The sequence below is a fragment of the Periplaneta americana genome, chromosome 12 (assembly GCF_040183065.1).
Source record: "Periplaneta americana isolate PAMFEO1 chromosome 12, P.americana_PAMFEO1_priV1, whole genome shotgun sequence".
In the NCBI taxonomy this organism is placed as follows: domain Eukaryota; kingdom Metazoa; phylum Arthropoda; class Insecta; order Blattodea; family Blattidae; genus Periplaneta; species Periplaneta americana.
Window position 1 is genome coordinate 101678279 of NC_091128.1, and position 15000 is coordinate 101693278.

At 35.1% G+C, this 15000-nt stretch overlaps 1 protein-coding gene across 4 annotated transcripts in view; it reads right to left on the bottom strand.

Moving 5' to 3' along the window:
- The window catches only part of mura (murashka), a 102880-nt gene that overhangs the window by 47692 nt on the left and 40188 nt on the right, over positions 1–15000 (bottom strand). For all 4 annotated transcript variants that reach the window (XM_069841794.1, XM_069841793.1, XM_069841791.1 and 1 more), the window contains exons 4-7: positions 13725–13851; positions 8854–8930; positions 8428–8603; positions 5078–5405 (exon numbers count right to left, since the gene is read on the bottom strand). In XM_069841794.1, the coding sequence (XP_069697895.1) occupies positions 5078–5405; positions 8428–8603; positions 8854–8930; positions 13725–13851 (708 nt within the window). The remainder of the gene's footprint in view (positions 1–5077; positions 5406–8427; positions 8604–8853; positions 8931–13724; positions 13852–15000) is intronic.

Sequence of the window (15000 nt, forward strand, 5' to 3'; positions counted from 1 at the left end):
AACCAGCAACATGCTGAGCAGTCATATGGTTTTTCAGGGAATGCCTTCGAATGTGCATTAACACGTTGGATGCCACTTGACATGTATACACGTCACACGGTCCTACCGCCATATGCCAATGATACGTATGCACATCATAGTTGTTTTCTTGCTTTCCCGCGCATTATTCCTTCTGTATTTTGGTTATCCTGTATTGTTATGTAGTATTACTCACTGGAAGGGTGCTGCTACTTATTATCATTCTTAGTTATTACCTTCCGCTCATTTAAGTAGAGGAATCATAGATGACAAATTAGATGATAATTTTGAGACGCCTCCAGGTCCTTCAAATGCAAAAAATCGTAAAAGTGCGCCAGATAAGCTTGCAAGGATGACGAAATTGCGCGTCTAGTGAATACTTCAATGCCTGATTCGGACAGTGATAGTGATTTCAATCCAAATGAAAGCCAAAGTGAAAGTGAAAATGAAAGTGACAGTGAGAATGATAGTGAAAGTGAAACTGATTTTGAAACATCTAATAATTCAAGTACTACTCCAGCTGCCACTCCAGTTCAAAATGTGGATATTTCGACGTCTTATTTATCTCGACTGAATTTGAAGACAGTATTGTTGAAACAGTACATAAAGAGGGCAAAAAGTACAAAAGCCGCATGCAATTGAAAAGTAATATAACCACATATCAGGTGTCGATCGGCAAGATGAAATGCTTTCGTATTACCCATGTGAAAGAAAAACAGTTCGGTGGTAGGCCTATAAAAAATTGACATCTACCTCTTCCAAATAATGTTTGCATCCTCGGTACACCACAAAGAGTAGAATTTCGTTATATGATTTCAGACTTTCAGTAACACGATATTTGCTCTCGTATGCAACACTCAGCAGTCCAACAATCAAACTGGTATCACCAGCTGTGAAACACCTGCCTGCAAAACAACACGCTAATGAAGGGAAAAAAAAAAAAAAAAAAAAAAAAAATTACGAGAATGGCAGAAGAAAAGAATCAACATTCTACTGTCCTGATTGCCTTGGACAACCTGGATTGTGTGTCGATCCCTGCTTCGGAATCTACCACAAATGAAGTAAGATAGGCCTAATTTGTTTTTCTCTAACAATATTTCAATATGCGGTCACGTAAAAAACAAAAATAAGTGTGACGCGTAAACGCGTCAAATGGCACTGATAATGGAATTATTAATGCGGTGGCGGTGACGCGTAAATGCGTCATCAAGATTTCAAACATTGTCTGTACTCGAAAATTGTATATGAGGCTAAAAATTATTCATAGACACTATTACATGATAAATAAACACAAAAAACTAATCGGCTCCTAGGGATAGATTTTGCAACAATACAGTCAGCAGCGAACGTGTTAATGTGAATGATCACCATTTGGAACATCTTCTGTGACTCTCAAAGCATAACATTATCACATTGGAAGTACGTTTTTGTTTTGTTTTGTTGTTATTACTGATTAGGAAGGTGACATTGTGATACATTTTTGAACTCGTCTTAATGTGTGTAATCAATATAACATGATTAAAGTATGTAGTGCTATTTGAAAAACTGATGACGTCACGTGTATCTTGTACCATAATGTAGTTACATGCACCAAATCTCCTTACTCATGTTAGCCCCTCGTTCTAACATAATGCTCAAAAACAAAAATTCCAATATCTATCCCAAACAAAAACGTTATAATAGGTGCACAAGATAAATAGGACACCCTGTATAGTGAGTTGTGATTAATGTACCATCTTATTCTAGAATCTTCGAAAGATTCATTCTCTTCTAGTCGCTGCAATGCAAAGGTGACTCAACCTTTCCAGTCTTTATTTAACAATTTTCTATAATGCTGACATATCTAACCACTGCCATAATGTGCTGATTTCACTATCAGTTCCCCATGAAAGTTCTAATGCTGATGAATCTCAATGACTGAAACGTGCCTTTCATTGAGTAACTCTAATAAAAATTCGTACTTCAAACTAATACTGACATCATCTCTGAGTGTGATTCACTGATACTTCATGTATGTTATGGACAGAAGTGAATGTTTGAGAGCTTTTAGTTAGTTAGTTAGTGGGGTTTAAAAAGGGCGCGTCAGCTGCTATGGCTATTTGCACCCTTATCTAAAGTTCTTCACTAAACAGAAACACAATACAATAACCAGGATACTTAAAAGAACTAAAAAGCGTTGTCATGGTGAGAGCTTGTACAGAAGGTTTAAATAAATGATAATTTGTATCCAAGATACTTTTTGCTCTTTTCTTCCTTTTATGCAAATTTTACTTGGAACAAGATATTTCCCATAAAATATCATTTCCCCCCTTCCCCCATGTTTATATCCATATAATATTTTTCTCCAACGATGTTTCAATTGTGTAGTAAATACTGAAGACCATTTTCAGTAGATGCTACTAGAGTTAAATCATCTGCAAGTGGTAGGTCTAAAACATCAGTCTGTAAGTTTCTAATGATTGGGATGAATTCAGAATCCATCTGTCTCCATTCATGAATAATCCTGTTCATTCAATAGAACCTTGATTTTCCGTCCCCTGGTTACCTGTTTTGCAGATTAATCATCTGTTTCTTTCTTTCTTTTTTCTTTTTTAATAAACAAACAACATACAATAACCTTAAATCACTCAATTACAAAACAGCCATTCATAGTTGACGAGAGCAAATTATACTCAAGATGGAATATTGCTCGATGATCTGTCAGATAATGATTCATTATTTGTTTTGTTGTACATGTAGGGCCTATGTTATATCAATATTTGTTTGTGAATATGAACAATACAATCAACAACGTAATTAGTTTACAAAGTGAGGCAAAAGTACTTTACAGTCTTATTGAATGTGACTAGTAATGTCCAAAGAAAGTCCAGCTATTATTGTGGATAATAACAAATTTTATGATTTTATTAGTGAAGATGAATTTCTAGACATTAGAACTTCCAGAACTACTAGTTCTCAATATATATATCTTTGATTTCTCTTTCTTAATTCCTTAATATTCAGTAGATCAACTAGGTCACTTTCTGTGCACTATGTCATCATTAGCCTTGAAATAAGCTGACTCGTTGCTATGTTTTCTGGAGCAGGAGAAGGATACCGTTTACCCACACATTCTTCATATAAGAAAAAAAATACTGATGTAAAGTAAACTACAGCACAGTTTTGTCTAACTAAAACCGATTATCCATCACTTTCAATTATCAGTCCCTTCCTGTTCATTATAATGGATAATTGAGGTTTTACTGCATACATAATAAACAGAAGTGGTGAAAGGCCACACCCTCGTCTTACTCCACTATACATTTTCCATCACGACGATGATGATGATGATGATGATGATGTTGATAATTCAGATTAGTTCGTTAATCCATTCCATTTTCAGAATACACAGAAAACTGATCACTAGAATTATCTGACCACTCTGTTACATACTTGGTGACCAGTACAATAAATTACTTATAAGCACCAAATGATTACAAGAAATACACTGCGATCTTTAAATCTCTCCACATTACAGCAGGCAGTATGGCCATAAGAATACACAGAGAAGTTGGTAGTATCCTTCTGACTCTGTCAAAGGCAAGGAAACATGCCCTCCCCTATTATAATATAATAAGGGTTGCAGATAACAGTCAGATCCACACCTGTTGAGTAGGGTTAGCGTGTCTGGCTGAGAAACCAGGTGGCCTGGGTTCGAATCCCAGTTGGGACAAGTTACGTGGTTGAGGTTTTTTCCGGGGTTTTTCCTGAACTCTATATGAGCAAATGCTGGGTAACTATCAGTGCTGGATCCCAGACTCATTTCACTGGCATTATCACCTTCATCTCATTCAAACACTAAATAACCTGGGATGTTGATACAGCATCGTAAAATAACCTACTTAAAAAAAATAACAGTCAGTGTCGGACTGTCTCTTCCAGTATGCGAGAGTTGAAAATGTTTATGATAGAACAACCAATTCTGGAACCATGAGAAGCATATACATTACTGTCAATGGTTGCAGATTCGGCACCATGGTGTTGAAATGATGGTTAGAACATTTCTACGTTTTTATAGATGAAGTCTGGTTTCAAGTTTCAACTGCGGTGTTATGCTAATTCTCAAATTACCAGAATTTGGTCATCTGAAAACCCGCACACAGTGAAAGAAATGAAACTGGATCGAATTTTTTTTTTTTTTTACAGGGACCATTTTTCCGAAGTTTACGGTTCTGATGTTCTGTTCCATTTATTGGACAGTTAAAATTTATTGAAAAATAACAGCTATTTTTTTTTAAACAGGACAATGCTACTGCTCAAAAAATACTGTGTGTTAATGAACTTGTTAGGAGACATTTTCGGAAAGAGAATAATTCCACAAGGATTATGGCCTCTGTGATCCCTTAATCTTACTCCACCCGACTATTTTTTGGGGGGGGGGGGGAGGGGTGCTGCTAATTTGACAGTAGGCCTATATCAAGACAACCCTAAAGAAGTGATTATATAAAATTGACAGTAAGGAATTCAGTGACAAAATAAACTTCAATTAAAGTGTCCCACAGTCAAAACATTTTGATCTATGCTCTGGACAGAATGGGTAACATTTCAGCACTTTATTTGAAAGGGTAAGTGCACTTATTATTATTATTATTATTATTATTATTATTATTATTATTTGATTTTCTCTCTTTTCACTGATTTCTCTGAATTTACTTCAACCAGTCCACCACTGTCCCTACACCAAGAGTATTTGTAATCCTCGTGAATGGTTGTTTACACTAATGCTAACATAGAAGCAGGATTACAACTACAATTCTAGTATCTAGCACGTTCTCGCTTATTGCACTATTGTGGAGGACATAAAAATCAGACTGTATATCATTTGAATATTCGCTGAAGAGTAATAATGATATTTTTTCGTAACATGTTGCCTTCACTGCTATATAAGTGGGATTTCGTCACTCAAAGTTTCTTTATCTTTCTATTTATATTAAAAACTAAGAATATGATTAAAGAGTACTCTCAATTACAAAACAAATTTAGCAATTAATGTTACAAGATAACAAATGACTTCACTTACTTGGCAGGTTGGAGGAAACTGAGGACAGGCATAGAGTCCATGCAGTTGACAGGCAGTGCTGGTGCCAGCAGAACACACTGCAGTCAGATGAGGTGGTGGCGGCGGACCTGAGTACAGCGAGAGGGCAGGATGGTGGTGGTGGGGCAGCGTTACTGGGATTGATACAGGCACCTGGTTTACATCCACAACTACTGCTGTAGGCTGGTGTGACACTCCTGCTTGTGATGTCTGCAGAAACGCTGCAGGGTGATGTGAATGACTTAATGGGTATCCATCTTGGTTCCAAACTGGACCACACTCACGATACCTTGTTCGACGTATCGGAGGGCTGTAAATAATAATAGATGTTATAGTTCGTTGCTAACAAGCATAGGGGGAAAAAACCCATGCACTATTCGGTAGTTATGCTTTCGTGTGGTCGTACTGTTTAACTTTTATACAAGATGTCTTCCATAAGTGTCAGAAAACATGTTGTGCTAAGGATCGAAAAAATGTGCAAATAATTGAAAGGTTTCGGAAAAGAGAAACTATGGCTCTTGTAGCTTCAGAATACGAGATTGGCGTTATGACAGTACGCGATTTAATAAAAATACAAGGATAAAGTGTATAAAGTACTATTATGTAAGATAAGATAATAACTGCCTCCCATTGGAGGTAGCCTAGAAGGACTCAGTATACTCTCCTTCATGAATTTTACAATATTAAATGTTTACATAAATTTTGTAGAAAGAAAATTAAAATAAACATATATGAATATAAAGTGAATAAAAAAAAATTAAACGGAGTGAATATGATGACTCAGAATTTGGCAAGAGCGTTTCAAAACTGAAGTTATGATGTCAGCAGTAAGTGTCTGTGGTAGTTCAAAAGTCTTCCTGAAGCTTTCAAAGAACTTGGGAATCACACCACGAGCTCCAATAAAAAGACCAATGACCTCAATGTCTTCAAGCTGGTATTTTGCTTTGAAGTAATCAACTGTTGGCAAATAAATGTTGATCTTTTCTTTATTGACATCCTCCGGCTGGCTACTCCCCGTTTCAATCCTTATGGTAGGATCAATTATATAACCTTTCTTGGTAGTCTGGGAATACGCTATGATGTCAATACATCTAGAGGAGCCATTAGTAGCAAGGCAAAAAACTTCCTCTTCTACTATCCAAGACTTTTTTCTTAAAGCAGTTGCAATTAAGGATCGAACATGATGGTGTCTGGCATTTCGGAGGAGTAAACCTCTGTTACACTGACCTTGGATGTGGGCAAGGGTTTCAGTCTCCGGGCAGCCATGTCTGCACCGGGATCCGTCCAAAGAGCGACCAGGTACTCCTCTAACTGCTCCTAGACATGGGACCTCTACTGTTCTTATCTTTCCACAGACAACCATCACAAAGTATTTCCTTGACCCTTAAAACCCGAATTTGTGAACTTCTGATTCATTACGTAGCATGTTAAACACAAGACCACGAAGGAAACTTAATTTAATGAAATCTTTATGGTACGAATTATCCGAATTTTTCGATTAACCGTTCAGTACACTCTCTTCATTAACACGGATAATAGAGGTTCTGGTGTACCTTGAAATAAATCAATTACATTCACTTCTGCATTGAATTTAAATCTTATATACAATAAAGGATCTGTATTAAATGAGGAGACTAAAATTAATATTTTCTCTTATTAAATTACTAAGATAACTTTTTTTAGAATTATTACTGAACTTTCTCATGAAAAACAAGAACTGAAAAGACTACAGTGGACCTTATGTTGTCAGCAAACAGCTGGATACATTAAGACGATTGATTGATTGATTACTGAATACTTGTCCTAATGACATAAATAGGAATGTGACAACACCAACACACATGCATACGTACATATTAGACCTGATGTTTTGTTGCAGGTTACTTTCAGGTGGAGTAATCTCCCCCCCCCCCCCCAAATTAGATTAACAGCTCATATTTCAAACATAGCTACTTGTGTCTGATAAGTCCTATTAATTAAATTCAAAGCTAGTCTATTGTGATGACAATGCAAATGAGGGCTGTTTTGATTTACATGTTCACTCTGCAGACAGTACTGTAAGAGAAATGTACGAAGCTGGAGCACAAAATTTTAAAGAGAAAGGCTTCAAAGGGCATAAGAAGCGAGGCTAATTAATATGAAAATATGTTTACTGTCTATCTTAATCTGAAATAATTATACAGGCATAATGACATGTTCTCGCACAATCTTTGTATATTGTAAGCAATTTTAAATATATTTCAGGTAACTTTCTGAAACAATTAAGACCTGAATTGACAAACATTCCAAATCCAAAATTTACCGAATTTGACTTTTTACCTGACATATGTTGTGGTTGTGTTTTGCATAGATTAGCATCCTGTAAAAGAAAATATCCCAAGTCTGACTCTAACCCTGTGTTTTTTAATCATACAAATACTTACTTGAGGTTCTGTCTGATATGTACATCTATAATCAGGCAGTACATCACACTTGACAATGTGTGTCAGAGGAAGAAAAATTGTCCATATACAACTGAAGTCTGATTAGTGATATATGCAATGGAGGAAGAAAGAACTGGCCACCTACCTCATTATCTCCTGGCCTAGTATCACTTGTGAAGTTCAGACCTGTCTTCGGACTGTTGACTAAACAACAACTCTTATATAGCAAGACTACGTAGTTTTCTTGTTCTCCTGAACAATCTGATTTACTTCCATGGACTTGGGATGTTTGTCAATTCAGGTCTTCAATTTGGGTCATCAGAATCCGAACCTTGGATATAAAACTAGGCCTATGCAAAAACTAAGAGGGTCACCTAACTGCTGAACACTAAAATATTTCTACTGTGGTACCTCAGAAGTTCACGCATTCATCACTAAATTAACAATTATTTGTCTACAGTAGCAGCTGGAATGCAACTTTTTATTTTCTTTTTCTAAATAACTTTGGATCAATTTATGCCTAGCATTAAAGCATTTTCGTCATGAAATTTTCGAGTTTCACATTTAAGAACTCAGCTCTGAACTACTCTTATTTGGAAACTTCTAGTTTACAATATAATATATTTTATGTAATGATGGAATTCGGGGAAAAAAATCCTATTTTGAGCAAATATCCGTTTTGCACTACTGCTGTTTGAAGATTGCAAATTCATTCAGTTTAGAAAAGGACAAAATGCACAACAAAAAAATAAACAGCATGCTAGAAATCACTTTCTCTGGTTAAGTACATTCAAGAAGTGTTATTTCTACGAAATATCGAAACTGTTTGCCATAGTGCCAAAACACTTTTCTATTTCCTAGAGTAAATACAATGACTTTAATATCAATTATAATGTATACTGTACTCACCTTCCCCTACTGCGAGAAGAAGGCTGGTGCCTTGGAGAACGTCTATGATTGGTTACTGAGTGTTCCCAAGGGCTGCGTGGATGTGGAGGTGGTGTGGGAGCAGGGGCAGACAGTTCCAAAATCTGATGGTGTCCTCCACGGGATACTCTCCTTCGTTTTCTGGATGGGCTCTCACTCTGAAAAAGTTAGGACATCGTATTTTACAGAATTAGAACGGAATAATAGTTCACGTTCTTAAAAAGTTGAAATAAGTCTAATCTCAAGTTACTATGTGATCAAGGAAGATGTTTTAAAAACATTAAATATACAAGGGCAAATGCTGCATTTTATGACTATTATCATTTCAGCAGATATCTTTTATTAAAAAAAAAGTAGATTAAAAAATTATCATGTTATTTAAAATTTAACAAAAGCTACATTTCCTACCTTCCTACCATCATCTTGGCTGGTTGTGTGATAGAAAGTTGGTGAATGTTGTATTTGTACAGGACTTAGTCGCAACTCTGATAAAAGAAAAAATTATCACATGAATATTATCAACCAAAGACCTTACACATACCATTTTACATTTAACATATATAGTGATCATCCACAAACACGCATTGCATCAGAAAGCAAAAAATACATTACAAAGCAAATCGCACATATCTTATCATTATACATTTATATAGGAACTGTGGATCAGTTCTAGTATGGAATTTTGCATTAGACGAATTTTTTAGGGTTACTGGAGAGCAGCCTCTAAACTCACTATAAAAATGGTGAAATAGTCTTTTGAAAGGAAAAAAGAAGGAATAAGGTCGACACAGATCTTGCCTTCCAGTCTATCCAAACATTTGAGTCTATTCTATGTTGTTATTATTATTATTATTATTATTATTATTATTATTATTATTATTAGTATTATTGTAAATGTAGGGAGAAGAGAGGGGAAGGAAAGCCTACATTTGCACCCAAATACGCAGAGATAAATACGAAAAAAATACACAAAATGTTTAAATCTTCTAACTTCAATGAAGACAAAATTTACATGTTTTGTCTTATAAAATATTATACTTGTGTTACAACGAATTTTTAACAGGGATGATGTGTTGCGCAGTTAAAAGAAATTCATCATAAAAATATTCTCAGTTATTATAAAAAAAATTATATATCTCTATCCAGTGCTTTTGCTTCAGTAGTCTCATTTTATAAACCTACGGATCAACAATTGCCTCTCTTCTGACAAAGGAAAAATTTTACAGTCCGTACAAAAGAAACCAAATGACCTGGAAATGTACAAAAACTTGCCCAGACATGTTCAAACATTTTTAACAAGAGCCAGAACATGTCACATTATCATACAATTGTACCTACACAGATTTCACCTTTCTGATAATCCTACTTGTCTGTGGTGTAATAATCATGATGAAGATCTGGAACACATTCTTCTATACTGTCCATCCATAAACCACAAAAGAAGTAAATTAAAATCATCAGTATCAGTTGCAGAAGACACAGCCCTGCAGTATATATTGACTATACCCCAACTCTGGCTACTAGTAACAGGCATCTATAATGAACACCGATCAAAATACCCCTCATTTCTCATAAAAAACAAAAACTGAATAGACTACAGTGGACTTTATGTTCTCAGCAAACAGCTGGATACATTAAGAAGACTGACTGACTGACTGACTGACTGACTAATTGATTGATTGAAAAAAAAAATGATAATTTTACTTATTAAGATTTAGTTTGCTATCAGGATTTCTGGAAAATTGTATTTTTCCTACAAAGAAAATATACACATTTAATAAACATTTATATAATCTAGTAAAAGCTAAAATTATTGTTTTATTATTTTAACAGTATTTTTCTCTACGAATTCAGAATAAATACTTCAACACCCCTCTCATTCTGATGGACTAGTCTAAGTCTAATCTTCCTTTCGAAAATATAGTACTGTCCTGACTGTCGCTTTGAAGTACAGAGTTGCCAATCATGCAACAAAGCATAAGTAATGGATTGTAACACAATGTCAAATCGTTGCTCAACTCCAGGTGTTTTTATTATTTCAGTGAAATCAATAACCAATGAATACATATTGTTTCTTTGAAAGGCATGAAACTAAGGATCATGGTAATGCATCAAATTCGTAACCTTATACATTAGTAATGCTAACTTTCCATGAAGAAACTTTTATAAAATTATAGCGAACAGGTACTAATGCTGTGTCAGAAATGAATTCTTCATAAAGTAAAAATGTGTAATTATATTAAAAAATTGGTCATACATGAAATAGTTTTATCATTAGTTTAGCTTATTGTATTAACAGGTGTCTGAATGAGGGTATTTTCCCTAACTCACTTAAGATTGCAAGAGTAATTCTTTTATTTAAAAAAAAAAAAAAAAAAAGACGACGAAACACAGGTTAAAAATTATCGTCTGTATCCCTGGCACCTATAATGGGAAAACTATTTGAATCAATTGTAAAATCACAGATTTGTAAATTTTTAGATGAATATGGCATATTATCTGATTTGCAGTTGATTTCAATAGTGCTAGATATATTATTAATGCAATTAAGAATATAGATTAATAATGTAACACAGACTTCTGAAGATAAGAATTTTGAAGTAATTACAGTATGTGACTTGAGCAAGGCATTCGATTGTGATGACAATGAAGTGTTGTTAACTAAGCTTCTACATTATGGAATTTGTGGTATTCCACTACAGTTTTTTTAAATCAGAATACAGACAGTCTGTGGATATGCAAAGGTCAGAGTATGCAAAGGTTAAAATAGATGTGCCGTAAGTATCTGCATTGGGTCCACATTTTTTTCATTATTGGGTCTAGGACGTTTCGTCACCAGCCAGTTTAGTCACTGGCAGTTCGTCACAATGATAATTTGGTCACAATACCTGTTTGCCACAATACCTGTTCGTCACAATGGTAAGTTGGTTACAAGTATTTTTTCGTAACATGTGACATATTCGTTACAATGACAACTTGGTCACAGTACTACTTGCTGTCAATATAAATGAATGAATATTGTAATCTTAAAAATCTGATTAATTTTATTAGTCTATGTTTTCAATATATAAAAATCAAAAATTTCCTGCTACGTTAATGTCCAGGAGACCATAAGTACCCCAATATATTATCGCTATCCTTGTACTCCCCATATTTTTCAACAATTCTCTTAATTCTTTTATCTTAAGTCAACGTATTTCTTCTTTTTCTTGTGTGAAGACATGCCACTTGCCATTCTTTCTATTTCCACACTGATTTCTGCCGTCTCTCTCTGAAGGAGTGATAGAAGATGATAAAGTGAGGGGTGCGCTTTTCCCGTTTAAAGGTTAAGTCGTCTATGTCAAGCTTCACAGGTGTTTGCTGTTCTTGGTAATTCCATTAAGGTCCTATCATAGCAGTTCCATAATATGTTCTGTGAGAAAAGAGGTTGTTGTTTCCCATGACCGCGTCTTCGACCTCTAATGAAATTGTCTTCCACATAGTCGAAAATTGGGAGCAGTTCTTCCTCAGCCACCTCTCGCAGCTGGTCAAATGTAAGTGTCACATCGTCTACAGGAACAAATGTTAAGGCAATAAGGGAATGAAAATGAACTCGAAGTTCACTGTTTTCTTCTCGCATATAGTCTTCATTGATTCCTTCAAGCTGTATACGTCCCCAGAATGCTTGAACAAGATGAAAGAGACATCCAGCAATCGTTGACTGTTCCAATGGCACTCAAAAGTGCATATTCGTAATCAAACGAAATAAAATTTGGCATCAATGATCTATTAAGTAGAGTAACAATTTCTTCTTTTAGTTTTTCAAATATAATTAATCCGTAATTAGTAATGTGATACGAATCATCCTGTTACGAATCATCCTAGTGACGAAAAATTTGTGATGAATGATCCAAATCCCTTCATTCTTATACTAAATGATTTATCAAAAAATATTAGTAAATCCATGCCTGCAGATGATACTACTTCCTTGAGTGTTCATGCTGAATTGAGCTACCTTGAAATAACTATGAAACAAGCTTGTAACTGGTTTAGAGCTAATGGTCTTGTAATTGAAGGGGTGAGAATGAGATAGTCCAAAGTCACACTTTTAACAAAAATGGCTTTCTGTGCGAGTTCACTTTTTACACATATGAGAAAGCTACTATTAAAATATTATAAAATTACTCAACAAATGACATTAAATATAGGTGAAGAAATTATGATACCGCACATAATAGCATTGGACTCTAAACCTTTAACACTCTCCTGTAAAATTTTGTCTATGCGGCTTAGGACTATATCATTCTCACACCTTCATTTAATGAGGGAAAAAAACCCCAACATCTTATTTGTAGGTTGAAGTATGAGAATGATGATGTAAAAATTAATAATTTTAATAAAATCAAAATGTTAGGTATAAAGATTGATCGAAAATTGACCTTGACCCCACATATAATGGATGTGTGTACTAAATTGTCTAGAGTTTATATTTCCTAGAGAGCCCGAAATGTGTTGTATCTGATAATTATGTCTTGTGCGCTTTTTATGCATTTTTCCAACCACTATAAATTATGGCCTTATGTTGTGGGGCAATATTAGCAGTATTAATTACATTTCGTTGGTGCAAAAAAAAACATTAGAATATCCAAATCACCTTTCAGAGCACACTGCAAACCAATTTTTATTAACTTTAAGATTCTTACAGTAATTAACCTACATATTTTTTAGAGTCTATGTAGTATAAAAAACATGCAAGTAACCAGAGGGTTAGAAGTGAAATTCATATGCATTACACCAGAAATCAATCACTGTTTCATATACCCTATCAGAAGTAAATCTCAAAACAGATTTAATGTTATCGGATTAAAATTGTTCAAAAGTCTTGATGATAGTGTGAAAAGATTATGTATATTATTGTTTTTAAGTGTAAGTTATGTAATTGGCTATACCCCCAACTCTGGCTACTAGCAACGGGCATCTACAATGAACACCGATCAAAACTCCTCATTCCTCATGAAAAACAAAAACTGAATAGACTACAATGGACTATAGTGGACTTTATGTTGTCAGCAAACAGCTGGATACATTACGAAGATTAATTGACTGATTGATGTAATTGACTAATTGTGCTTCCACTTTATAACAAATTAATATTTTGAATTCAAAATACTAAAATTCTAATCAATTTTTATACTGTACTGTATACATGTGTTTTATTTGCATTGGACAATGTCTACTGTAATTTTGGTAATTGCTTAATAACTGAAATGTAAATTAATACACTAACACAAGTATCTTACCCCCTGTGTTGCGGCGTGGGGAGAATTCCAGACCAATACCTCCTGAATGAGGAAGTCCATCCATGGCACTACTTCCTATGCTTGTGGGACTGAGACTCAGCAGGGAAGCTCCCCTCAGAGGACTCTCCTAAACCAAAGTATATTTCATTAGATTTTAAGTCACAGTAAAAAAACAAAACATTATAAATATTTAACAGTTATGCTTCCTATTTTTTTTTTTCTTCTTTAACATAGACATGTGTCTGTTTGTCTTCGCGTAGAGTCTGTCAATTATTGGTCACGTCCCCTCCTCACTTTTGTGTTTCAAAATTCTACACATTCCTCTTCTTCCTCTAAGTTTTAAGTCATTTGCTGCTTTAATAAGTTTGAAGTTGTTGGCTCTATCACCATGATCAGTCCACTCTCAATGCCACAAAACATTTACAACCTCACATTCCTCTCTCACATCCTAGTTCCTAACTCTAGCCAGTCTAGTTTTGCCTATGATGGCTCTTAAAGTATTCATTTCCAATGTACTCATGAGCTGTTTAGTTTGGTTGGTAGACAAACTTGTAAAGATGAGTTATGGAACGAAAAATTCTGAAATTAAACCCATTTCAGATTGGGTAGACAAGTCACCCGAGATACAATTCAATTGCTCATAGAAACACACAGAAGAATGCCAAACTGAATATTTAAGAACAGAAAACAAAATAAAAATTCTGAGACATGTGTACAGTCGATATTATATATGCTGGACAAATCAGCAAATTCTAACAAAATAAACAGATTTCATACAAACTTAAAATAAACAGCTCCAGAATAATGTAGTAACGCATCTGAGTCGTTTCACATTTCGAAATAGATGCAATGTAAAAAAAAAAAAAGGGAGTTTACAGAATAATGATAGACTTGCTCATGTAAGACCCAGGGGCTTCCCATTAAACTACCTATAAACAATAATAAACGAAACTTAATCTCAATGTCATGATAATCTAGAAGGTTTGTTTTAAAGGTCACCAGCACGCCTGCGCGCGCGCGCGCGCACGCACGCACGCACGCACGCACACACACACACACACACACGCACGCATGGTGTACAAGTGTGGCAAAGTGAATGAGACCTCAACCAAGGGTGAATTAACAAGATGGTTTTCCCTAGTTTATCGGATAGATTGTTTAAGAAACTACACATGTATCCAAACTTACTGTTGTCACACCAGGAGAAGGCGGCTGAAGTACTTAGACGGGGCGGAGGGGAAACAGTCGCGCATGCGCACCGCGCTGTTCACTGCAA